Source organism: Scatophagus argus, chromosome 10 (assembly GCF_020382885.2).
Source record: "Scatophagus argus isolate fScaArg1 chromosome 10, fScaArg1.pri, whole genome shotgun sequence".
NCBI lineage: Eukaryota > Metazoa > Chordata > Actinopteri > Scatophagidae > Scatophagus > Scatophagus argus.
The window spans coordinates 954,280-980,178 of NC_058502.1; the positions used below are offsets into that span (position 1 = coordinate 954,280).

General features: G+C 46.7%; 2 protein-coding genes across 4 annotated transcripts in view; both read right to left on the reverse strand.

Annotated features, from left to right (window-relative positions):
• The window catches only part of LOC124066550 (spectrin beta chain, non-erythrocytic 1), an 83,935-nt gene extending 66,595 nt beyond the window's left edge, over positions 1 to 17,340 (reverse strand). The window contains exon 1 of the mRNA XM_046403040.1: positions 17,131 to 17,340. The gene's annotated coding sequence lies outside the window, so the exon portion shown is untranslated. The remainder of the gene's footprint in view (positions 1 to 17,130) is intronic.
• A 1,082-nt stretch (positions 17,341 to 18,422) lies between these two features.
• Positions 18,423 to 25,790, reverse strand: LOC124065984 (acylphosphatase-2-like). Of its 3 annotated transcripts, XR_006844530.1 has the most exons (5): positions 25,522 to 25,784; positions 25,262 to 25,278; positions 24,742 to 24,851; positions 21,644 to 21,864; positions 18,423 to 18,933 (listed from the first exon to the last, which is right to left on the reverse strand). XR_006844530.1 is itself a non-coding variant. In XM_046401994.1 (4 exons), the coding sequence occupies exons 1-4, from the start codon at positions 25,589 to 25,591 to the stop codon at positions 21,750 to 21,752; spliced, it is 312 nt and encodes a 103-aa protein (XP_046257950.1). In that variant the 5' UTR covers positions 25,592 to 25,783; the 3' UTR covers positions 21,602 to 21,749. The 3 variants fall into 3 exon arrangements, 2 of the variants coding, with proteins under 2 accessions (XP_046257950.1, XP_046257951.1); XM_046401994.1 differs by lacking the exon at positions 18,423 to 18,933 and having other exon boundaries at positions 21,602 to 21,864; positions 25,522 to 25,783; XM_046401995.1 differs by lacking the exons at positions 18,423 to 18,933; positions 25,262 to 25,278 and having other exon boundaries at positions 21,602 to 21,864; positions 25,522 to 25,790.
• Between the last annotated feature and the right edge of the window lie 109 nt (positions 25,791 to 25,899).

The window sequence follows — 25,899 nt, forward strand, 5'->3', positions numbered from 1 at the left end:
AGGCGAGTTGTTTTCTTCAGAGCAGAGGAACCAGAAGCGATGAGACAAAACCCTCTGACTTCACCGCTGGACACGATACAAACCTGAAAACATCAGGCACAAGCACACACACCAGCTCACACACCAGCTCACACACCAACACACACACACACCAGCTCACTTCCATTAAGATTCACGGTGACATTTTTACTGATGAGAAAACAGGAAAACTGAAGTGATCAGCGACAAGCAGGTGTTTAAGAAGGATCTTCTGACTTCCGCTCAGACAAAACATTTGCAGGCGTCACATCAGGCTGACGGGACCTTCAGGGACATTTTTCACTCTTTTCCTTCTGGTTTCGTAGGCGACAATGAAACTTTATTGACACGTTCAGGCTGCGGCAGACGGCGTGACGACTGTCGTGTTGCGTTCGGCGTGTTGAGTGTTTTGTGGATGTATATTTGATAACTTTACTATGAATTAATCATCAGTTCATGTGAGTGTGTTCATGCGTGTGTGAAGGCAGGCGTGTGCTGCGTGTTCAGACACACACACATTATCTGCACTGTTAATTTAAAATTACTACAGTGTTTCTGTTGAGAACTTAAACACACTCAACCCATATACATTTCATCATGTAGGTACAACTGAGGAGGCACTTAAAACACACACACACACATCACAAACACGCAGCTACCATCTATCAATTATTGATGAGGGTCCTGAGTGCTGTGTGTGCGTGTGTGTGTGTGAGTGTGTGTGTGTGTGTGTGTGTGTGTGTGCGTGTGTGTGAGTGAATGTGTGTGTCCTCCATGAGTAACAGTCGATCAGTCATTCCCTGTCTGACCTGGAAATGGAGATGTAATCGTGTTGCATCAGCCTCAAACACACACACCCACACCCACACACACACACACACACACACACACACACACACACACACACACACAGGCTGTGTTCAGACAGAAGGAGGCAGAAGAGAAGAAGGACAAGAGAAAGCAGCAAATGCTTCAGCAGCAGCTTTCATCCAACAGCAACTACAGTACTCTAAAAATGCCATAGCGTATACACAGTACATGTACACAGAACGTGTACACAGTATGTATACACAGTGGGTGTACACAGCACCTGCAGTGGACGAGTAGAAGCCCTCTTCCAGGGCCTGACGCACCTTCCAGGTGAATGTCAGGCTGTCAGTGGGCGTCGGTGGCCCTACTTTCTGCAGCGTCGGCGCTGCTTGAACAAAACTCACTGTGATTGGCTCCTCAGATAAGCGAATCAGCGCACGAGAAGGAAAACAGAAGTGAGGAAAGAAAGCAAACAGCTGAAGAGGGCAGACACAAAAGGCTCAAACAAACTTTTTACTTTTCAACACTTCTGTGGGGCTGCAACCGCAGGAAGTCACTCAACTGAAAAATGACCATCCATCATTTTTATCATCATTTTCTAACTCGCAGCAGTCACATCGTCCTCTCTGCAGAACAATAAAGCATCAGCAATGCATCTGTGACGGTCCAATCGCATTACAGAGCATCATCATCATCGTTAACATAATCACTTGGGAACGACTACACAAAAGATTGAACGTCCGAACGACAAAAAGCATCCGAACGAATGAAATCTGAAACGTTGAGCGTGTCTGCTGGGCGTCCATTACATCATACGTGATGTGAGGCCACATGATAACTCAGTCACACAGTGAAGACGGCGTGTGTGTGTTTCCTGCTGACGGCTGAAGAGCTTAAAGGCTTCCATGTAAGCATCAGTTACTAATGAGACTTTTACATGTTTATACAGAGAGGGCTCTGTGTGTGTGTGTGTGTGAGAGAGAGAGAGAGTGTGTGTGTGTGCGTGTGTGTGTGAGAGAGAGAGAGCGAGAGAGAGTGTGTGTGTGTGCGTGTGTGTGTGTGAGAGAGAGAGAGAGAGAGAGAGAGAGAGAGTGTGTGTGTGTGTGTGTGTGTGTGTGTGAGAGAGAGAGAGAGAGCGAGAGAGAGAGTGTGTGTGTGTGTGTGTGCGTGTGTGTGGTATTATGAGGGAGGATGTGCACCAGATGGACAGAGTTATCTGTCACACACTCCATTATCTGACACAGGAAGTCAAATCCACAATGTGTTTGACTTTCTAAAAACCAATAAAAATTAAAAAATGAAAAATAAAAGGTCAGTGCTCATAATCAGGACAGGACAGATCTCGGAGTTTTGGGTCACGCTGGACGAGCTGCATGTCTGATTCTGAAAAAAAAAAAAAAAAAAAAAAAAAAAAAAAAAGCAAGAATTTCCCTCCAGGGATTAATAAAGGAATTCTGATTCTGAAAAGACACGTTTTAAAACAAGACTCCAGCTTCTTCAGCTGCTTAACGGGAAGCTGTGATGCTGTTTCACTGCACAGCAACAGTAAAGCTTTGTGGATGAGGAAACTTCCTCCGACAGCATGCAGGATTGAAGACAATGACTGAATTTTCATTTTTGGGTAAACTATTCCTTTAAATTGGCTGCATTTTTGAAGCAGTTGAACTCGAACTTTCCATATGTTCACTTTGCAGAGTATGCAGTCAGATCAATAACTGCTGGACTGCTGGACTGCTGCTGAGAATAAGGAGAACCTGAGCAGGTAACAAGGTGAGTGACTCCATTTTATTCCACCTGACCCCAAGAAACCGCCGAGACATCATCACACGTCTCCCACAATTCATAGAACCTTGGTTACCCTGGTAACTGTGGACCAGGGTCAGCACAGTTCATCATTAACGCCTCACTGATACGCTGACCAGCTGCTGATAAAATGTGAACTTCTGAGCCTGCACTGACCGGGAATCTGTGGAATCCTTAAACATTTACTTTATACACACAAAGCTGTCATTTCACTTAAATAGTGCAAACCGCAGAGAAAGAACCCAAAGTATCCCGTTTCCATGAAAACAGGACCACAGGCCGAGTCCTCGGAGCCACATTACAGCAGTTCATCCACAGCTCACTGCCTGAACCATCCAGGATTTACCGTCCCAAAGCCAGGATCCTTTAGGGAGGCGACGATGGTTTCCCTGCAGAGTTCAGGCTAACCTGCTCCTCCTCCTCCTCCTCCTCTTCCTCACACCCTCCCCTCACTTCCTCCCAGCCCAAACTCTCCCACTGCTTTCCTGCCATTATGCAACTGAAGCCTGCAGGCCAAAAACAGCCTCCCCGCCTGGCGGCTCTCCTCCTGTTCAAACAAACAGCCTCTCCTCCCTCTGCAGCGACAGACGGGTGGAGGACGCACACGAACGAGGCGAAGATCCAGTCGCCGCCAGCGGCCCGCCGGGTTTCATCTCGCAGAGCGTGCAGATGAACAAACTTGGAGGGTTTAGTGTGAAAATCCTCGAGATCTTTCTTAGGAAGAGTTTGTGTAAACTGACAAAGTCTCACCAGATTTCCAGGAGGATTTCTTTATTTTGAAGTGAGATAAAAGGCCACGAGGGGCATCTGAGGTGACCTGCAGCCAATCAGCCGTAACCGTCGCTGAAAGGGATTTTATTTCGGTGCTTCACTCGCACTCAACTGTGAAAGCAGCGTAATAAACCCGACTGTGAAACCACAGAGTCGGCGCCCAGTGGGAAAACACTGAAGCTGTCCGGAGTTCACCCTCAGACAAGCCAAAGCGCTGAGGTGCATTTTGGATTTCAACACTTCAGCCGAGGGTCCCATCAGCCGAGGGACCGAGCGAACAGTTCGAACAGACGTCAGAGTCCAGCCTGCTGCGACCAGGTGGAAAACAGCAAACTTTTATCTCATCATTCTCATGCACAACTTAAGTGCTCGTGTTGCAGTTTGGTGGGATAAAACCATGAGCCAGTGGTTTGCACGTCCACTGAAAACACAGCTCTGCTTGGTGCAGAGAGCCTCAGCACGGAGCTGAAACCAGCTCATCCTTCAGCCAGTCAGTCAAATGACAGAAAATTAAGCAGAAATTATTGTGATAATCAAACCATCGCTCCACTGGGTTTTTATTTTTTTAAGAAGGCCGACTAGCTTCTGTTTCTTTGTCATTTCACAGGCAGTTGAATGTCTTTAGGTTGTGGACTGCCGGTCAAAAACTGAACAATGAACTGATTGTTTTAGTTGTTAATCGACAAAGAAAACACTTGCAGCTCTGCCTCAGCGTCTGTTCTTCACCTTTTCTGGGCCTCTGGAGAGCAGCGCGAGGACGTGGGCTGACACACCTGAGGTGGACGGAAGCTGCTTCTCCGCATGCCGTGAAGGCCGACGCACGAGTCGAGCGCCGCAGCCAAATGGCTCCGGGCTGAACGTGATCTTCTCAGATAAACAGCACAATTATTCCCTCATATCCATTTCTGAATGGCCACTGTGTCTGTGCGAGCGGACAGATGGGCCGATTGTCGGCTCAGACGCCTGGGAACATTCGACACTCACAACAACACATTGAGGGAGCTCGGCTCGGCTCTCATGCAATCCGACTGAGTCACTTTAATGAAGTTAAGCTCCAATTTGCCAGGCAGAGCGACGGATGGAGGAGGACGAAAGAAAGAAGCCTTTTCTCTCCTCTCATTACTGTCTGTTTTCCAGTGTGGATGTGTGACCTTCACACAGAAGGGAACAAATTAATGGGAAAACCTGAACCTTACATGAACCAGGCGGATCGGGAAAATCCAAGTCCGTTTAACACTGCAGCCATGAAGGACTCACGAGGACGTCTGAACTGGGAGACAAGTGGGGTCAAAGTCTGGGCAGGACCACGTTGTGATGTTGTCAAGTCTCCTCTTACTCAGAACTTGGACTCCACTTAGTAACAGTTTTATTTGACTCACTGATGTGACGTTGTGTACTTTTACTGCACTGTGACTGTGGTGTCGATAACAAAGTCCTCAGCAGAACTCAGACATCAAAACCGATTCTGCACAAACTGCAACTTGTGTTCCTGTAAGTCTAACGACAGCGTCCTTCCTGACGGGTTATTTTGTCTTCAGATTTATTATTTTATTGTTACTCGGGGAAGGTCAGTGCATCTCAAATAGAATAGAAAACTTTATCCACACAACTGAAGCAGACTGACGCCGAATAAAAATAACTTCAGGAACGCTGATAGTAACAGATGCAGAGGGATGAATTTTCTGTTTTTACTTTCACTGGAAACGAGCATCAGTGCGTGGGCGTCAGCAGGCGTCAGCTCCGGCAACACACACACACACACACACACAGAGCAGACGGACATTTTGTGGCCGGCGATGAGTTTGAGGTAAATGCAGAGGAGGAGCAGTGAAGGAGTGGGTCTAATGGCAGCTCCACTGGGAGCAGATAACCTCCATTTTACTCTGCTTATGAGGAAGAGGGCACTATCTCTGTATCTCACACACACACACACACACACACACACCTGACACTGAACAGAGCAAATCAGAACATCAAGAGCCAACAAAGACCAGACCAAACCTACACAAAAACCAGCACAGACCAGTTTTGCCCACATAAAACCAGTACACATGATGTTCAGACCAGTACACGTGAGGAGAGGCCAGCTTTAGTCCAGCAGAACCAGTACAGACCAGAATACTTTGTGAGCTGTCACTGCGCTGAGCGCCTTTAATGTTCATACACTGAACAAACTGCATTACCCACAATGCCTCCCTTCACAAGCACTTCAGGTCAAAAAAAGAGAAAGGAATAAAACAGACAAAGAACTAAAAGGACAAAAAAGATGGAGGGAGGAAAGAAAGAGTGAAGGAACGTGAGGAGGAAGGAAGAAGTGAGGGACCACACGGCAGGCGGAGGAATGAAGCACTCGAGATAAACAGCGGAGGTCAAGAGGACTCTTCAGAGGTCTTTCTGATCCGTCCATCTCTGTGACAATGTCATGTCGGAAAGCTCCTCTCCTCCATCACTCGTTTTCCTCCTTTTTGTTGTTCCTGTGCCCTCAAGCTGGGAACACAAAGGTGAAGTTGTGCATGTTTTTACTCCAAAAAGGAGCATCTAAGTGCTCTAAGTATCCACCTTGACTGTAAAGAGAAACTGACTTTTAGCACAAGCACCCTGGACGTTCCAAACCACTCGCAGCTTTAATCTGAGTGGAGGACAAGTCGCTTTTGTACCGTAGGAAGCTTCTGATGGAGCAAAAAGAAAGTAGACGAGAGGCCACTGTTGCTTTACACAGCAGTAAACTGTGTGTGTGTGTGTGTGTGTGTGTGTGTGTGTGTGTGTGTGTGTGTATGTGTGCTGGGTGGGGGTTCGGCCTCTGGAGACTGGATCTGTAGAGAACTGGTTGTTCCCAAACTCTCTGATAGAAGCAGGACGGATCACAGAGGAGGAGGAGGGTGGAGCAGCTGGGCGAGAGCCAAGAGAGGGTGGAGGGGTGGAAAAAAGGGGGGAGTAAAGCAGAGAGAGGCACGGAGGAGGAGGGAAAGAAAGAAAAAGGGAGGAGCAGAAAAAAGAAAGACTTGTTGCTTCTCTTCCTTTTCCCATCCACTTTTTAACCTCCACCCTCCTCTACTCTATAAACATCCTCCGTCCTTTAATTTCCCTCTTCTTGCTCCACCCTTATTTCTCTCCTTCACTCCTTCCTTCCTTCCCTCCCTCCCTGCACTCCACCTGTCTAACACATCTTCCTCTTCCAACCCACCCTTTTCTTCCCTCTCATTTCCTGTTTTTCTTCTTCACTTCATCTCTTCATTCCTCCTCTTCCTCCTCCTCCTCCCTTCAACTATAACACTTAGAGACAGCCAGAGGCCCCCCCCCACACACACACACACACACACACACAAACCCACACAGCCAGATGTGTTGTGGTTCGCCTCACTCACACACACACACACACACACACACACACCCTGCAGATGTCGACTTCCTGCTCCTGTCTCGCTCTTCGTCGCTGGTCGTCCACACTGAGACGCGTCTCACACAGTTAGGCTGCTCAGATTCTGTGCTGTGTGACGTTCGAGTGCCGCGTGTTCGTTCTGCAGAGGAGAAAAGGGATGAAGGAGGAGCACGTCTCCGCGGACTGAGACTGAACCGTCAGGTGACGAGCGAGCGCAGCCGCCCTCATCGCCCACAGGGCGGATTTCAGCCTCAGGCCACCGGCTGATGGCTGTCGTCTCATATTCACCGACCGCGTCGGCACGAAAGCAACAGCAAAACCAGAGAAGCAGAAAATTCATCCAAAACCATTTCGATAATTACTGAATCGCTTTAGTCACCCTTCAAAGCACACACTCGCTGAACCCAGCCGTCACATTTTACAGCTGACTGGACGCATTTTAGCTTTGGACTGAAGGTCAAATAAAACAAACAACTTGAATGCAACTGACATTTCACAAACATTTAAGTAAGAGTTCTCGCCGCGTTTCGTTTCACGTCTCAAACAACACTGACCATGGAATAAAGATGGCCGACATGACGGAAGTAAAAACATCTGGATCACAAATTTCACGGATTAATTCTCCCTGCAGGTCACAAGGCTTTACTGTCTCTGTCCTTACAGAAATGTCAAAGCAAACTGCCTCACAGGTGCCAATGCACCAGGCAGAACATGACAGGATACGTTTGTGTATTTAGCTGCAGTAACTCGTAGTACTTATCGCAGTAACACCATGAGTAATAGCAGTGACATGATTTGTACTGCTGTGAAATCAACACTCATTTGAGTTTTTCGAGTTGATCGAACAAAACAAAACAATAATGTGCAATAAAGGCACAAATGGTCACACCAGACCTGCAATAACACATGTGTAGTAATAATTGTGTAATAATCCTTACTCATGTAACACTACCACAAGGATCAGTACATACATACTTAGTCTTTTCCTGAAACAAATGGGTACAATAATCAATCCATCCACCAATCATAACCTGAGGGACTCCAGTGTGAACAGTCTTCTTCTTTTCTGTACTGTGTACAGCTGCAGGTACTTGTTTCCTGTGTATTTATTCTTTGTGAATGCTCTTCCTTCCCTTACCCCTGCATGCTTTGCACCCTCTACATTCTGTTGGCTGCTGTAACACTGTCATTTCTCAGTCATGGGACTAATAAAGGATTATCTTATCTTATCTTAAAACACCTGCAAGACAATTTTCAGCATGAAAACTAAAACGTCCAGAGAGCCTGTTCAACACGTCGCCTTCCAGCAGCTTCAGTCCAAAAATAACACACACACACACACACACACACACAGAGGAAACACACACAGCACGCAAAACAGGCCAGATTGGAGGGTCGGCTGGGTCGTCATGGCGATCCATCCCATCATGTCGCCCTGGCCAGCTGCCAGACACTTTCACTGTCTCTCTCTCCAGCCCACAATCCTGCCCAGCTCATGTTGCAGTGCATTGTGGGACGTCAGATCTAATCTGTTCTGCAGGATGTGTGTGTGTGTGTTCACACTGACTGCAGTTCTTTTGTTCCAGCGTCTCAGTGTTCAAGACCGACCGCCCACCTGTCGCACTGATTCACCTGTCTGTGGGACAGGAGGCACACAGAGGTTCATGGGAAATGTAGTATCTATTCAGTGAAACATGGCAGCTTCACTAAGTCACCTTCTGATGTATTTTCTGCAGACGTGATGGTGTTAATAAGGTGTAGCTGCTGCTCTGCTGCTTCGTCCTAAACATGTCAATAACCACTGGATGTTCACGTGTTGATGATGTCACTGCGTGTCACATTGTGCACGTTAGCCAGCAGATTACGTGTGCAATATTCCCCTTGTTAGCACGCCAACAGGCTAACTTGTGCTAACCAATGGAGGACTTTGGTCGTTTGGTGCTAAGCTTTCCTGCCTCATTTGTTTTCTTGAAAATTTTATATGTTTTGCTGTTTATTCTAAATAAAAAGTACTCACATTTAGTCTTTAAAAGTTCCTGTTCATAATATATCATTATGGAGTTACGGATTTCTGTGAGCTGATTACTTTAATGAAACAAAAGTTAAAGCCACATTCGACCAAATTACTGTGGAATATCAGCATTGTGTGTGTGTGTGTGTGTGTGTGTAGACCTTTATGAATGTGCGTCCACTCAAGGGCACATAACCCCTCCCCCTCCCTGTCCAAAGTCATCAAACTCATTTCCCATGATGCCCAGTGTGTCAGCCGGTATTTATCATCATTAATCACATTTACTCTAAATTATCCATCCAATCTGAACGTTTAGCCAACTCATGTGACTGTTCAGCTTCTACACTTTCAAACACATCTCAGTAAATTTTGCCATCTAATTTATCCTGATGACTCAACTGGTCAGAAAATGAATTACTTCACAGCATTTCTTTAAACAAAGAGGCTGCACTGGACGGTTTAGTAGAGAAAAAAACATCACACACACACACACACACGTAATGCAATATATGATGTCACCAGGGGTTGTGTTACACCTCAGCCCTGGAGACGGGAGGGGTGGAGGTCAGTGATGTAAGCCTCTCTATCGTCATAGCGACACTGGAAAAAAAAAAAGCAGCTGCAGTCGGTTTCCAGGACTCGTCCCCTGTGAACCAATCACAGAGGCTCGTCATTCTGAAACCAACAATGACACGAAACAGGAAGAAAACAGCTGAATCTCAGAGACGTCAGCTCAGAGTTTTCAGACGTGTCGACCCCAGAAAGCCCTTCTGTAAAGCTGTGACCGAGCTTCAGAGGTGTAGTTACAGGCTGCGAACAGCGGGGGCAGAGTGTCAGGCTGTGGAGGTCAGCAGTGGAAGGCGAACTGAACTGAACTTCGATCCAAACATGAAAACAATGTGACCGTTTTGTAGCCATTCTGCAGCTTTCTGTGCAAAAGTTTGATTGTACAACTGAAGGCTCAAACTACTGATTATTTTGATAATTAATTTTTATTTTCATGACTAACTGTTTGACCAAAGAATTGCAAAAAGTTTCTTTAAAATACAAAAAAAATTCAGTTTACAATGACACACAGAAGAAGTTCGAGTTCGAAATGACTGAGACGATTAATCGTTCATCAAAAGCAGCTGGTGGTAACTGAACGCACGCCAGAGTTTTGGTTTTCATCATGTGAACATTCAGTCGTCCATATAATCACAACGTAGAAAACCAAAGGTCAGATTCTGCTGACAATCGGAGGAGTAAAGGACGAGACGAAGGACGAGACGAAGGACGAGGCGAAGGACGAGACGAAGGACGAGGCGAAGGACGAGACGAAGGACGAGGCGAAGGACGGGTGGAGTTTTGTTGTGCAGCGTAAAGAGAACAGACAGTCTGCAGGTCTGCAGCCCAGAGGCAGCGTCCCACTTTCAGCCAATCGCTCATTTCCTGTCGGTCTGTCTGTCGACCCCACCCTCACGTCTACAGCAACGCCTCAGGGTGCGCACGCCCCGCGCACGCCCCACACACACTGTACTTGTACTTCACTACGTTGTATCTCCAGATGTGCTGCTGTAGAACGTTGGTGATAAACTGAAGGATGACGTGTTCCTTCGTGCGCTGAGAAAAGCTAAATAAACTCTTTCAGAAGCCTCTTGGATGAGCTGCGTGGTCACAGAGCTGAAAGCAGGTTGTGTTTGTGAGCTCGCGGTTCTCCCAGGACACACGATGATCCGACAGAAGCTGATGAACGGCCGGAGACTAAAGCAGCCGCCCGGACAGGAAGGAGCTCGGATGAGCCCAAACATCCACAGCAGCAGATGGTTGGAATATTTTCACATTGTGGCATTCGTACTTTTATTTCAATGCAGGATATGAATATTTCTTCCACCGGCACTCTCGCACGCACACACACACACTACAGATGGTGGTGTGTCATCTGACCACATCTGGAGCCAAAGTCTTTACTGTCACTATACAAGTACAGTGAGATGTCGTTTGGAGGAGGCCAACAGGTGCACTGAGCAAGAAGCAGCAGATAAGAGCAGATAAATAGAATAAAGATTCAAAAATGTACAACACTATATACAGCTAAAAATATAAACAGATATACAAACCTACCTAAGAAAATTTACAGTTTCAGATAAGGTGCAGAGTACGCACAGCAGCAAGGTGGTATGTGAACACACATGAGCACAGAGAGTGTGTGTGTGTGTGTGTGTTTCCCATCTGACAATATAAAGACATGTAGACAAAACGTCACAGTACGAGATATGAACATCTGGCTGAAACATGGTCACACTCGCGTGTGAACATGTGACCAATCAGGCGAGGCCCTGGACTCGGGGAAAATGCTGAACATTTTTTACTGTCGGACAAATTGACAGATCAGTCGCTCTGATCAGAGTATCAGGAGGCCTGACGCTGCAGAGCAGAAAGCTGCCATCCTGACAAAACTCAGCTGTTCTCGCCTTCCCCTCCGTCTCTCGGCGGTGAGTTCAGGTCGTTTGGACAGTGTAGTAAATCAGGGAGGGATCACAAGACAAAACACGTCTCTCACTCATTCATCTGTTTGTCTGCTTCTATCAGGGAATAAAGCACGGAAAACACTTCCTGGTGCAAATTTGAGTCCTCTTAAACACTCTGTTCACATATTTTATTCATGAAGCTATCACAGATGTGTAACTGCAGCTTCTATGGGGTTTTTCTCTTACGGGGAGGGAAGTTAACATGAACGTTTAAGCAGCGTTCACGGTCACTTTGGCCTTTTAAACACTACAAGCTCCTGAAATACACAAGCTTCACTGAGAAAGTAAAGCGTGTGAAAGTAACGACGATTCAAAAACAAGCCTTGATCTGGTTTTCAGTGGCAGCGTCGGCGCTTTCGACGCCCCACTCGGCGTGTGACAAGAAGGACAACGGCAGAAGAAGAGAAGAGATCACCCTGTGTTTGACCCCCGCTGAGGTTAAAACTGTTCATCCTGACGTAACCCAGCTATGTAAACACACACACACACACACACACACACACACCTCAATCACGAGCAGCCTGTTCAAACACACCATGCTTCACTGATATGTACAGCGTGTGTGTGTGGTGTGTGTGTGCGTGTGATCCCGGCTTCACGTGAAAGAGCCGAGCGTGGCGCCCAGCAGCTGACAGGAGAGGATGAATCCATCATACGTGCATGCAGTACAGAGAAGGAAGAAATGATGAAAGTCAGTTTTTAATCACTGACACATCACGATACTCCGTCACATTCACGTGGAGTGCGTCAATCTTCACGTTCTTGTGGCTTTAAAGCTTCCTTTAGAGTCTTTACATAAAACCACACAAAAAATTTACTCAAAGACCTCTGAAAAGAGGCAGAAGTCGAAGGTAACTCCAAAAACATCGGAGCAGCATCAGCACAGTAACCGCTTACTGCAGTTATGTTTGGTTGTGGCTAACCTTTAGCTCAGCTAGCTGTGGCGCTAACCTTTAGCTCAGCTAGCTGTGGAGCTAACCGTCAGCTCCAGCTAGCTGTGGAGCTAACCTTTAGCTCAGCTAGCTGTGGAGCTAACGGTAGCTACAGCTGAGCGAAGTCTTCTGAGCTGAATGTGGAAAGACAAACCAGGACGGTTTTGGGTTAGTTTATGTCTCATCTGATACCCTTCGCCCAGTCCAAACAGTACAGAGAGATAAAGAAACATCCCAACTCCAAACCCCGCATCACAGGGCCCGGAAGAGAAGCGCGAAGCTTTCTGAGTGGATGTGAACCCCAACGCAGTCCGTCAACACCAACTGACAGAGCGTTCACCTTCAGCCTCAGGTAACCCAACACATAACTCACCACCAACAACATCAGCGCTAATAAAGAAACAGGAGCTCTGGTTTCAGGATCAGCAGGAAGCGGATCAGAGCTGACAGAAAGCAGACTGCAGCGAGTGATCACACGAAAGCTGCAGTGTTTTGTTGAAGATGGTGGTCGGCTCCACCGGGCTTCTCTATATTTAGCTTAATCTTTGCCGCTGGGAAAAATCTGCAGTTCTCCTCCTCCTGCTTGTCGTTTTCGTCCTCCCTCGCTCCTTGTTGCCCTCCTCTCCGTCACGCTGTTCCACTTCCTGTCGGCTGGACATTTTCCAGAACGTTCCCCCTCTCTCCTCTTCCCACCGTCCACAGGAAGGTTTGCAGCTGGTATGTTCAGCTCCTGCCCTCCTTTCTCTCCCACTCATCTGTCCTCTATCGCTTCGCCTTCACCTCCTGCTCCTTCACCCATTCGCCGGTCGCACCTCCTCCCATATAAACCTCCCGTCATCCTCTTTTCTCCTTCTCTGTTTCATCTCCCCCTGAAGTTCCTCCTCCCTCCTGGCTTTGTTGTCCTTCCTCCCCTGCCATCCATCACTCTCCCCCTTACCTCCCTCCTCATCCTCAGGGGGCCTCAAGATGAAGTTTTCTCCTCCTCCAACCAGACTCTTTCAGCTTAAAGTTTAAGCTCCAAAGCCATGAAAGAGGGATGCAGACAAAGACGGACATATTAACCAGGCCGTCACAGTAAAATCCTCGAAACACCTCATTTCAGTTCTTACATCAACTTATTTTACTTTGAAACATTTCTGTGATTGACGTCTGTTGGAGAAATGCACTCAAAAAACTCCTGGAACTTTGAGAGGAAAAGAGAGGAAAAGATTAAAAGGTTGAGGAAACTGAGAGGAAGGAAGGAGGGATGAAGGTGTGAGAGGAAAGAGTCTGCAGGAGGACAAGAAGAAGGACGAGGCTGACGACTGGCCTCGTTTCTGAAAATACGACCACACAGCTTTCCGTCTTAAAGGGACAATACACCACATCTTCACTTTCTCCTTATTTTGCAGACGTCGTCGCCATCGTTAGCCGTCTTTAACCACCTGCCAATCAAACAGCGAGGGCAGCTGTGACTTTAAGAACTACAGAAACAATCACACAAATACGGATCTCAGGACTCTTATGATCTGCAACATCACAATTACAAAAAACTACGCTCAGTTTACGTCCTTTTCCTTAATCCCAAACACGACTGAGTAATCTGAACAGTGACTGAACTCTGGCAGCGCAGATCACCAGTCAATGAACCGAGTGATCATTTAAGTCATTTTTAGCATCTTTATACTGAGAGGATTGACTGCTTTCGTTTTATTGTGAAACTCAGAAGCACTCAGTTTCCTGTCAGATGGACTCGGTCTGCTCTGTGCCTCAAAGAGTCCGACTCAGACCCGGCCGTGAAACTGGACCACCGTCCTCCTCTCTGATTTAATAACCGTTTGAGCCAATCGGGACCGAGTTCGGCAGTGATGCGTTTCCTAATGAAACTTCCAGAGGAAACGCGTGCAGTATAAGTAAACAGGAAGGAGCATAGTTTGATATTTTCTACTTCTAGGGATGCAACTAAACATTATTTTGATTATTGATTAATCTGCTTATTATTTTTACAATTAATCATTTAGTCCATAAAATGTCACAGCCCAAAGTGACGACTTCAAAGTGCTTCTTTCATCCAACCAACAGTTCAAACCCAAAAATGACTGAAACGATTAACTGATTATCAAAATGGTTGACAACTTTTATCTTTTCACAAAAGAAGTCAAAGTTCCCGTGAAATACCGCTTAAGCAGAAGTAGTTAAAATCTGTGAAATTACAATGTGAATGAGGAATTATTGGACACATTTCAGATGGGACCAAAAAGTGTTTGGACGCAACACAAATGAGTTTATTTTCTCTATAGGCCTACAGGCTTTCAGACTGCGTTTCTGTAAGCATTTGTGACACAATCTGAGCAGATGTGAGGACCTCGTGTTTGTTCCTTCACAGAGAGCTGAAGAAATGCGACGTGAGCAGCTCACTTTAATGTCTGCCCGACATTCAAACGACGAAAAGCTGAAAGCTCAGGACTCCATTTGAGACGCTGCGGCAGAGCTGATGATTTCCAGCTCAGATCCCCCTCTGCATCACAGCAGCCAGGCTGAGCCACCACCACCACCACCATCATCATCATCATCATCTTCGGCCCCACTGAGGTACCACAGAAAAGGAAGGAAAGAGTCTACAGCAGCAGCAGCTTTCATCTCTCCTGCAGGAGCATCAGCTTCTGACAACAACACGCAAACCTGCTGACACAAACAGACAAACTGACTGACTGGATGTGATGTGATTTGATACCTGCCGTCTTCCAGCAGAGGAACACCTGTGATCAGAGCAAAAAGGCCCAGTTCAGCATTTTGTCTGCTTCTCTAAATTAAAACCACATTTCCCATAAACCCCACTGCACCCGGCTCTCTTCTCATAAAGCTCTGGCTTTGCTTTCCATTTTACATGAAGAGCCTGTAAACAAACACAGCAGATCTGCGTCCTGAACACGTCAGCGAACGTCACATGGAAAGTAAAGACTGTGAGAAAAGTTCTGGATTTAAACGTGGCTCCTCTTTCGGTCCACAGAGAACCAAGTTTGTGGTCAGGCAGGTTTTCAGGCTGTCCCTGAAGGGTGGAGTACAAGGAGCTTGTGACCCGGCGGACATGAACACTGATGGCGTCCTCGTCGTTAAACGTTAGCTTAGCCAGCCTCTCGTGCTCACTTCCTCCTGCGCGGTGATTCAGACAGGAAACTGCTCACGACAATCTGTGGATTATCCTGAGCAACCTTTCAGGTGCCATCTAGTTCCTTTATATTTAAGAATCAAATAATGTTTTGGTATTGGACACACAGTCACACAGCAGTGATCATTTGGTATCTAAAAAGTGTGTTTCTTCTGCATCTTTTAACTGCTGGGACAACAATCTCACTACAAACCAACGTGTTGGTGGGAACTGTGACCCCATTACTGCAGAACTGTGCGGTTTTACTTTGAAATCTGCAGGTTTCCTTTAAAAATCGCAGGAGAAACTTTAAGCTCTGATTTCTGAGAAACGTTTTGAGATCTTAAAGTTAAAACAAAGATCTCAGGTTGAAAGTTTGACCTTCACCTCGTCGACCACAGCGTCCTGGAGCTCTGAATCGCCTCCCAATGGGGGCAGGGTGTGAAACCCAACAACTTCACCGCAAACATGAACGTCTTATCATCTTTCTGGGATCAGATTCACAGCCAAAAGATTAAACTTCATGATATAATGCAGTTCGAGTAGAGTTAAAGCAGCAGCAGCATGAGAACAACTCGACACCTAAGTGTGACGTTTTAAAGAGTCCGGTCAACAAGTTGCCAAATGCTTCCCGGTTGCTGCATCAAAGAAACAAGAGAGAAGGGTGGGGGACGAGGGTGGAGGCGAGGATAAAGACAGAAAGTGCGAGAAAAAGGAGATAAGTAGAGAAAGGACAGAGGACTGTGGAGGAGGTGAAAAGGAGGACTGACGGGGGACAAGGAAAGAAAACATAGAAGACAGTCGGAAGTGGACGAATGAGCAGAAAACATGAGAAAAGAGGAAGGTTAGGAGGAAAAGGAGAGCAGAGAGGGGGCACGAAATAGAGGACAGGAGGGAGGAGGAGAGAAAGCAGCAGTCCAGCCTGTATCTGATTACATAATTGCTCTACAGGATTTGAAACAGGGTCTGCGCAAAAGACAAAACGCCTCAAAGCAGCACCAGCCCAACCACAGCGACCTGCCAAATCACTGCAGGAATACCACAGCAAGGGTCCAAAACCCTCTCAACAAGCAGTACTGACACACCGTCTGTACTGCCTCAGTGAGAGAAAATACACCATGAAGTACACAAAAGGTCACTGCAAAGACTCAAAGTCCCTGCAAGAACATTAAAGGGCTCCTATCACAGTATTCTGTTGTGTTTTTGTTCTGAGGCTGAGGTCAGCAGAGGCGACCACGCCTGCACCTCCACCACCACCACCACCATCATCATCATCTGAGAGGTCATCATGTGAGAAACAAATCCCTCCATGACTGTTTTCCTTTGAGTAGAGATGAAGCAGAGAGCCGCAGAGTTCACACAACAACAACAACAACAACAACAACAGCAGCAGCAGCAGCTGTGGCGCACACACGAACACACAGCAACAACACAAGTTCAACAGCACGACGGAGAGCGTGCAAAGCAGGCACACGCAGCCGGGAGAGGAGCTCGCTCCTCGGCTTGTGTTTGCGCCAACGAGCCGCAGCTGCACCACAGCGACGACCCTGCCGGTCGAACTGGAGGTTTGATCAGTTAACCCGGGAAAGATGGCTGTGAAGGGACACACACCCCGCCACAGCCGCGGCCGCAGCCGTCATGGATGTGGATGCTTCCCCAGCAGCGGCCACAATCAAACAACCCGTGCGGAGACGCGTTAGAACGGGAACAGCAGCGGGACAGAGGACGCGGAGCGGACCGGCTCGGCTCGGACCCGGTTACACACTCACCTGAGGGCCGATAGAAGCGCACAGGAGTCCCGCTCGGAGTGAAGGACGGACGGACGGACTTCTGAGAGCTGGGAGCAAAAACAACGCAGGAGCAGAAGAGTCCTGAAATCCACCAATCCTCCTCCTCCTCTTCATCCCCCCGCCCTCCGCCCCGCTCTGCCTCAGCGCGGCACGGACTGCAGCGCCCGGTGCGCTCGCTTCATCCACCCGGCGGCACCGCTCCGGCGGAGTGGCACCACACCGCGGGCTGTTTTTCATCAAACTGGGCTTTTAAGCAGCGTTTCAGCCGCACTTGTAGTACTCAAATGCCTCACCAAAGTACTAATTATGTGCCATAGTGTTGAATTAGCCTGCGCTGTTAGCACAAAAGTTCTGCTTTGAAAATAAACAAAATGATAAAAACATGGCGTCCTGTCCGGTTACTTGTTGGCTTCATAGATTTATACATAATGTTTTGTTTCAAATGGTAATTAAAGTCTGTTTGAATGACCAAAGTTATGTACTTTGTTGACTACACTTAAATAATCAAACACAACTGGTCACCGTCTAATAACTGGAAACTCTGAAATGACTAAAACGAATAATGTGATGAAATATAAAATTCAGTGGTTTTGTTAGCTATCAGAGTGCTGATTTTTCAGAGCTTTTTCTCAGACAGAAACATTTGTTAGAGAACTTTCAACACTTGTTTATTTCTTTGTTACCTTATTAAACTGAACACCACAAAAACAATCAGAATATAACAACCAAAACATAAATAACAGGCTTAGACTATTAACTGACTCAAAGCAGGCCCACTGAACTCATTCATGCATGATTCAATTTGTCTGTCAGCCAGGAAACTCATTGACTTTACCTGCATTTCACAATTTGACTATTTATCATTAATAATTTCCTTCCTTTTGCTTTCTGTTTTTGTTAGCTTACAGTTTTATTAGCAAACCATTTCATGGTGGGACAAATCCCCTGTGCTATCTGTTACACCAAGTTTTATCCATATTGTACATAGCACACGTATGCAAATATTACAACACAAATATAATGCAATCAATAATAGAGTTCTTGTATTGCACATATAAATAACAAGTGATATGTGATTTGTTTAACAATTAAACCAACATTGTAGCAGGGAATAATGATAAGTGTAATGTAATTTATAAACTGGTTCATCCTTTAATTTAACTCCAAAAATGAACTGAAAACTGACATAGAATTTCTTGTCTTATCGATGATCCACAGGGTTAAAAATGTTTCAGAATTTCTCCTTGCTGTAAGGCTGACTGTAAATAAAAGTGACAGTGCACTTTTAGGGTCCATCTGTTCCACGTGAATGTCTCCACCCTTTCAGGCTGCAGAGAGAAATAAATGAAGCGCTCCTTAAGCCTGAGTGAGAGGTGGAGATTCAGCAAAGCAGGGAGGAGGAGGAGGAGGAGGAGGAGGGGAGAGTCTGCAGAGACAGAATGATGCCAAACAGCCCTGACTCTGAGAAGTTGGGGACGAGTGTGATCAGACAGAATGAATATATCAATAAAGAGTATGTGCTGTTAGAAGAATCCTTTCATCTTTTCGGTGATGATCTGACATAAGAGTGGCGGGAACACCTTTGCCATCAGGCACTCTGTGTGAGGAGACATTTAATGCTGACCGGGCTCTTATGTCCACCACATCCTCCCTGAGACTCAAACCCTGCAGCTCTCTGCTCAGGCACTTTAGCGTTGTCTCCGTCTTCATGAACCTCCTACCCTGATGAATCATCACACACGAGCTCCACTTGTTCATTCCAGCATCACATCACTTTAGTGCCTATAGGGAAAGGATAGGAGTTTTTAGAAATCCTGAATGTGCAATTAGCAGGTCAGATATGTTGGTTAAAACTGGGCTGAAGGGTTTACATTTTGAGCAAGTTACTTCCTGCCGTGACTCAGCCAAGAGACAGGCTTCATGCTGGAACCTGACCAGTGTTCCACCTGACAGCAACAACGCTGGGTTTGTCCCACCCGTCTGACGTGTCTCCACTATCACAGCTCACTGGGACACACTCATTTAACGAGGACGTCCCGTCACTCAGGCAAGCACAAATTCACACGGATTAAGAGGGCTAAGATTTTTCTCTGATCAATCTGCAGCTGAGCTTTGTAGTGACTTTCAGCTCATTGATTATCAGCCCGGACGCCACTTCACTGTCCTCGCTCACTTCCAGCGCTCTCGTAGTGTCCACCTCAGAGCTGCAAAAAGCCTTAGAAGGTAGTGGAGACCAAAACCAGAGCTAAAAGGTGGTGGATACTGGACTCTACAGGAGCGATCATGTTGATCCGTTAGTTTTGGGAATAAACTAAATGCTGAAACTCTGCTGAACACAAGTGGAAGAATAAATCAATTACCGCACGTTTAAATAAGGCCTGCTTTATACTGAGATATAATTAAAGTTAGAGAACATCACACCTGACCTCTCATCAAGACTTTGGAGCCAAATTTAGTCCAGTTCCAACTGGACATTGTGACACCGTGTTGTCATGTCACGCACACACACAGAATGATGCATTCAGGGCCTGAAGGACATCCAACTGTGTGTGCATTAACGCAGAGTTTGTTGGCAGAATGTGATTTGGCTCTGAAGGTCTTTTTGGGCTCTTGAGCACACACAGTTAGGTCAGTGTGTGTGTGTGTGTGTGTGTGTGTGCGGGGGGATTATCACTCGGATACCAGACACCGTGTAGAAATGTCCAGTCGACCGCAGCCATATTTGTTTTGAAGCAAAGGAGGACGAGCAGAAGGTCAAAGGTCGTAGAGGAAATTCCCAGCATGCAGCAGCTGCCTGACAGGAGGCCAGCGTCTGGTTTCTACCTGCTGAGCTTTTTTTACTTTCCGACATTCGACACAAATGACTGTCAGTGCAAAATTTTATTTTCTGACTTCACGAAGCAGCCTGAGTCATCACCTCAACGTCAGTATAGAAGCTGGGCAGTTCCTGAAGAATCCAGCAACACTTTTAGAAAGTAACGTGTCAAATACGCAGCCCCAACACGCTCCCCGACATTCACATTTCATTTATCAGACGCAAAACCAACCCATCCTGAAGAGAATCCAACACAGCAGGACAAAAGATGCTGTTTGTGCTAAATGTCAGCAGAGTTGGACTCAACTTCAACATGTTGCCTGGTAACAGCTGGCTGTCAGCACCCACTCAGGTGTGTGTGTGTAACATGATGAATAAGACGAGTGTGTGGGCAGCTGAAGTGGCGGGCAGATATTCAGAGAGAGAGAACAGAGATGGATAGAAGAGATGGAAGAGAGAAAGAGAAGAGGAGAGAACGCAGGAGAGAAGAAGACTTTTCTTTCTCTGTCTTTTCTTTCTGCATCACGAACACTTTCAGGCAGAGTGGCGTTTCCATGGCGACCACAACGGGATGCCAAGCTGGTTGCTGGGAGAGGAAGAGGAGGAGGAGGAGGAGGAGGAGGAGGAAGAGGTCGAGGGATTTTTTCCCATCTATTCCACAGTGACTGAAGCGTGTGGGTGGGCTCTCTCGGCCGTGGCACCAGTGCGAGTGTGGGGGTGGAGGTGTTATTATTTGCTGTAATATTTGCACCACATTCTGCAGCGAGCAGAAGAGAGAGTGTGAGAAGTGCTGTTGGAGGTGGAGGATTATGGGCAGCGTTTATGGGCAAAAAACAGGGTGGGAAAAGACAGTTTCAGATGTCAGGCACAGAAACACAAAGTTTCACCTTTAGAAGTGAATTTAAAGGCAGAATAGTGATGACCTGACCTCATTCACACACACACACACACACACACACACACACAGCTCTGACAGTAGATGAAGGGTCAAGAGTCTGTTATCTCAGTCATGACATTAATATCCTCTTCAAACAAACTAACGCCTCCTCCTCTCTGGTCCTGACTGTGTGTGTGTGTGTGTGTGTGTGTGTGTCAGTAATGTCTCCAGAGGCGGGGTTGTCATGATGACAGTGTGTATCCGGGGAGAGTTGGTCTCTCAGTACACATTCAGCATGTTTTTCTTAGTTCAAGTTCAAATAATGTAAGAGAAAAAGAGACTTTAAAGGATCATTCTGCTTTTTTTCACATTTTAGCTCATGGACTTCACATGTCCTGCTGAATATGATTTTATTTTCTCTCTCTCTCTCACACACACACACACACACACTGTGAGTGGCTCTGTTCCTGCTGTGTCAGGCTTTTTGTTGTCGTTGCCGTGGCAGCCGATCAGGGATTCTCTCGCTGTGATTTAATTGGATCAGATGACAGGTAATCGGGTCAGGTGACTTGCTGTTATGTAACGACAACTATACTGGGGTGCGTTTGTTTACATCATACCGGGACACACAGTGATGGAACCAGGGATTCAAACTAGCAACCACAAGCGCTGACAATCATTCACAGGAAGTGGAGTGTGGAGCAGCTCTCAAACCTCCCGTCTCACTGTGTGACTGTGCTGTACAGATGGACACGCCGCGCCGACAGATTTCTTTTATTATCAATAAAATATTACCATACCAACAGGAAGTGACCTCCCGGGCTCAAAGTGCATCTCCAGTCTGTCATGAACACTAGACGCGGCTCTCAGTGTTTGTGCTCTTGGTGGGCTCGCTTGATTGGCTGTTCAGAAGCGAGTCCTGAAGCCGGAGATCTCCAGCCGGTCGATGGTCCTCTGGTTGCTGAAACAGGCTCTGGTGATGCGACTGGTTGGACTTCCTTCTTTACTCAACCACACCTTCCTGTGGAGGACACAGGTGGAGGACACAGGTGGAGGACACAGGTGGAGGACACAGGTGGAGGAAGAACGTGAGCAGCTTCAAAGCTGTGCTGGATGCAACTGAATGATTCTGTTCATCTCAGTGACACAACACTCTGATTACTGACTGACTGACTGACCGACTAACTGACTGACTGACTGACTGACTGTCTATCAGTCTGACTGTCTGACTGACCAACTGACTGACTGACTGACTGTCTTACTGTCTGACTGTCTGACTGACTGTCTGTCTGACCGACTGACTGACCGACTCACTGACTGACTGACTGACTGACCGACTGACCGACTGTCTTACTGACTGTCTTACTGTGTGACTGTCTGTCTGACTGACTGACTGTTGAGAGGTTTTGCTGTGGAACAAATGTTGGGCGGGCAGACGGTCGTTATCACCACAGGGCTCGAAGTTCATGGGACAAAAATGTAGACAAAAATAAAAGTTCCAACCAGCCCGTCTGGGGTCAACCAGGGGCATTCTGGGAAAAGACAAACATCCCCGCAGCTAAATTTAACCCTGAGAACCTGAGGGACCGCTTGTCCTGACTGTTGTGACTGATTCTGATGCAGCTATGTGTGAGCGTGTGTGTGTGTGAGCGTGTGTGTGTGTGTGTGCGTGTGTGTGTGTGTGTAAATCACAGGAGATTTCAGGGTTCGGGTCCATGCAGCTTCACCCACTGAGGCCCAACCAGAAGGAGAGGGCGAGCGAGAGAAAAGCAGCTGAGGAGGAGAGAGAGACGAACTGTCCTACTTTTTCTTTTTGGCAGACAACTTCAACAGTTGACTGATCTGCTGTACAACCTACTACTCTACTGTACACACACACACACACACACACACACACACACACACACAGCTTAGTGTTAAGTCTCCAGCAGCTGGATGTTGTTTGGTTTGTAATCTGCTGCCATTTGCCTCTAAAACGACACACAATCCCTGTGACCCACACACACACACACACACACACACACACACCATTGTACTTCTATACGTGTGAGGACCATCACTGTGCTGCTGACAACCTTCAGTCAAATGCGATTTGTATGAACCTGATGCCAAATGATAAACACACAAAAAACTGGATCTCCAAAAAATCCTCTGAAAACAGTTTTAGTTTTAAACTTTGTCTGAGTATAAACACTTGAAGAGGCTGTAAGAATCCGCCTGCTCACCTGTGGTGTATGAACCTCACCTGCCACCTGGTGGTTTCCTGTCATTTTAATGCCCGAACAGATGGGGGTTTAGTCAGGAGAAGAATGAAATCAAACCATTTGGAAGACGTGGTCACAGTGATGGTGGACGAGACTGAAGTCAGACATTTTTCAGCTTCACGTTTGTCTGCTTTAGGTTTTTTTCCTTCTTTTAAGCTGCTTGGCGCTCTGGGAAAAAGAGGAAACCACCCACTCGGTCGCCTCCCACCGGCGGCTCGCACTCTCGCTTTCTCTCCAACAACCAATTCTCACTTCCATCGCTCTCCCTTTTCATCTCCTTTCTTTCTTTCTTTCTTTCTTCCTTCCTTCCTTCCTTCCTTTCCTATAGCCCCCTTTTCTCTGCCCCGATGAACAGCTGCTTCCTGTTTCCCAGGCCCGGCAGGAAATGAGGTCGCGGTGAAAGTGGAGTGAACAGGAAGGACCTGAGGTGAGCGTGTTAACGTGGAAAAGATGTGGTTGGAAACAGTCGAGTGTGTGCGTTTAATCTCTTCAATGGAAGTCAGTGTCATCAGTCTGTGTGTGAACGTGAGGTTAGAAACCTTTTATGAGCCATTAAACTTAAGCACAACACAAAGCTGAAATTTTACTTCTCCAGTTACATCAAAGGTTTCTGTTCTCAAAAGCCCAAACACATTCGGCCTGCTGTCACTGGAGATAAAACTGAAGAAACCAAAATGAAAACTCACATATTCACATTTAATTTCTCAATTAAATACTCCAGTACATTTTACTAAAATATTGTCAAATATATATAATAATAATACTATTAAATAATACCCCCACACACGTCTCCTGTCATAAAAAAAGCTTTAAAACAACTTCAGCTGCTTCAGTATTTATTCTGTGTTTGGTTCGGGAAAAAAGAGCAGAAAACAAACACTTAAGACTTACATCACTGTTTCACACTGGTTCAGTGAGTGTGTGTGTGTGTGTGTGTGTGTGTGAGACATGTCCCTGGGGGTGGTGATGTCATCTAAATGAGACCTCCACACCCTGGTGACTTCACTCCTGCCGGACAGAGAGGTCAACACAACAAATCGAGACTCCGAGTCGTATGTGATTTTTCGGTGATCAGGAGGTGAACTTTGTGTTTGTGTGACTCAGAGGTGTCAACAAACGCATCAGTCTGCGGTGATGCGTTCATGGGCTGCTCTCGGATCAGGTCATACCGTTTAAAAAAACTCTCAAGCTTTTGGATTGATTGAATAAATGTGACAACAGACACTTGAAGTTAAAAGCCGAAGAAGGTAAAGAAGTGAAGGCAAAGTGCGCCATCTAGTGGCTGGAAAATAAAAACAACACAGGAAGTTAAAGTTGTCTTTGTGTATTGGCCCTGTGATTGACTGGCGACCAGTCCAGGGTGAACCCCGCCTCTCGCCCGCAGTCAGCTGGGATAGGCTCCAGCCTCGCCGCGACCCTGATGGATAAGCGGTATAGAAAATGGATGGATGGATGGAAGTTAAAGTAAAAGCAAAGCTGAGACCAGACTGCAGTCCTTTGAGGAATTTGAACTTAAAGCAAAACAAGATGCAAAAACATGCAAAAACTCCACATGTGTTCTCGTGTGTCTTTCTCAGTACTGCAGTGCAGTACTGTACTGTGTGTTGCAGTATAAGCGCGTTCAGCCTACTCACATCTCCTCCACGCTGTCAGCAGGACCTTGGACCTGTCCCACCACCGTCCCACTGTAGGTGTTCTTCACCCAGCCCACCAGGCCGAGCCGCAGACCCTCCTTCTCCGTGTACTGCAGGGAGGCAGGAAAGAAACACGTATTTGTACTGTAAAGGTTTTTGGACAAGCCCAAATAAGATCAGAAGAAGTATGACAGACTGAGAGCACAAAAAAACGCTTTGACAAAGTGTGTCTGACAGGGTGATGAAGAGACAGAAAAACGCTGGGTTTAGTGGCTCTCAGGAGACACGAGTCCAAACAGAACAAGGCAGGAACAGGACCGACTGAGAACAAAGTGTTCAAAGGCCTGAATCTTCTCAGCTGCGGGATCAGTTGGACGCTCAGACTTGAGGACGTGTCAGGGGCAGCTCTGGTCTCCAAGTTGTCCACTAATGCCTGATATTGGACACCTGGTCGGGTTTGATCCTGCCACACCTGGTGTGGAAGGCTGTGATGGCAGCAAACAGTCGCAGAGAAACTCACCATTCTGAAACAGACTCCTGTCAAAGAGAAGGAAGGACAGAAATGGAATTAGGAAGATAACTGAACAGCTAACCGGATCTTCTGGTCTGGTCATTTTAACGTGTCCTGAGACTGCAGGAAGTGAAGCTGCGGCAGCACGACTGCACTCGTTTCTAAATTAAGCAGCAGCAGATCATTTTACAGCCTGGACTCACAGAGCAGAAAAGTCAAGAGGAGGAAGAAGAAGAAGAAGAAGAAGGGGGAGGGTTAAACATACAGACCCTGAACATGTCCGAAGATCTCAAAGTCCACTGAAATCAGTTTGGGTCCTGCTGATTCACCTTCAGACATCCTGAGAGAAAAACAAAAACTGTCCCTTTAACAGATGAGAAGGCTGAAGAACGAGTGAATACTCCCCGTCCTCTCTCTCTCTCTCTCTTTTCACCAACATGGTCATGTCTTCCTCCAGGTTTCTTAAAGGAGACTCTCACCACCATCACATTGGAGGACAACCAGCCTGTGCTGATGGTCTTTGTAGTCCACTGAAACCACAAACGCCGTCTTGTCCCGGCCGTCACCGCAGGTTTGCAGAAGAGTCGGGCTGATTGTGGCTCAGCGTCGGCACCACATACAATTATAGATTTGAAAAAAAGGAACAT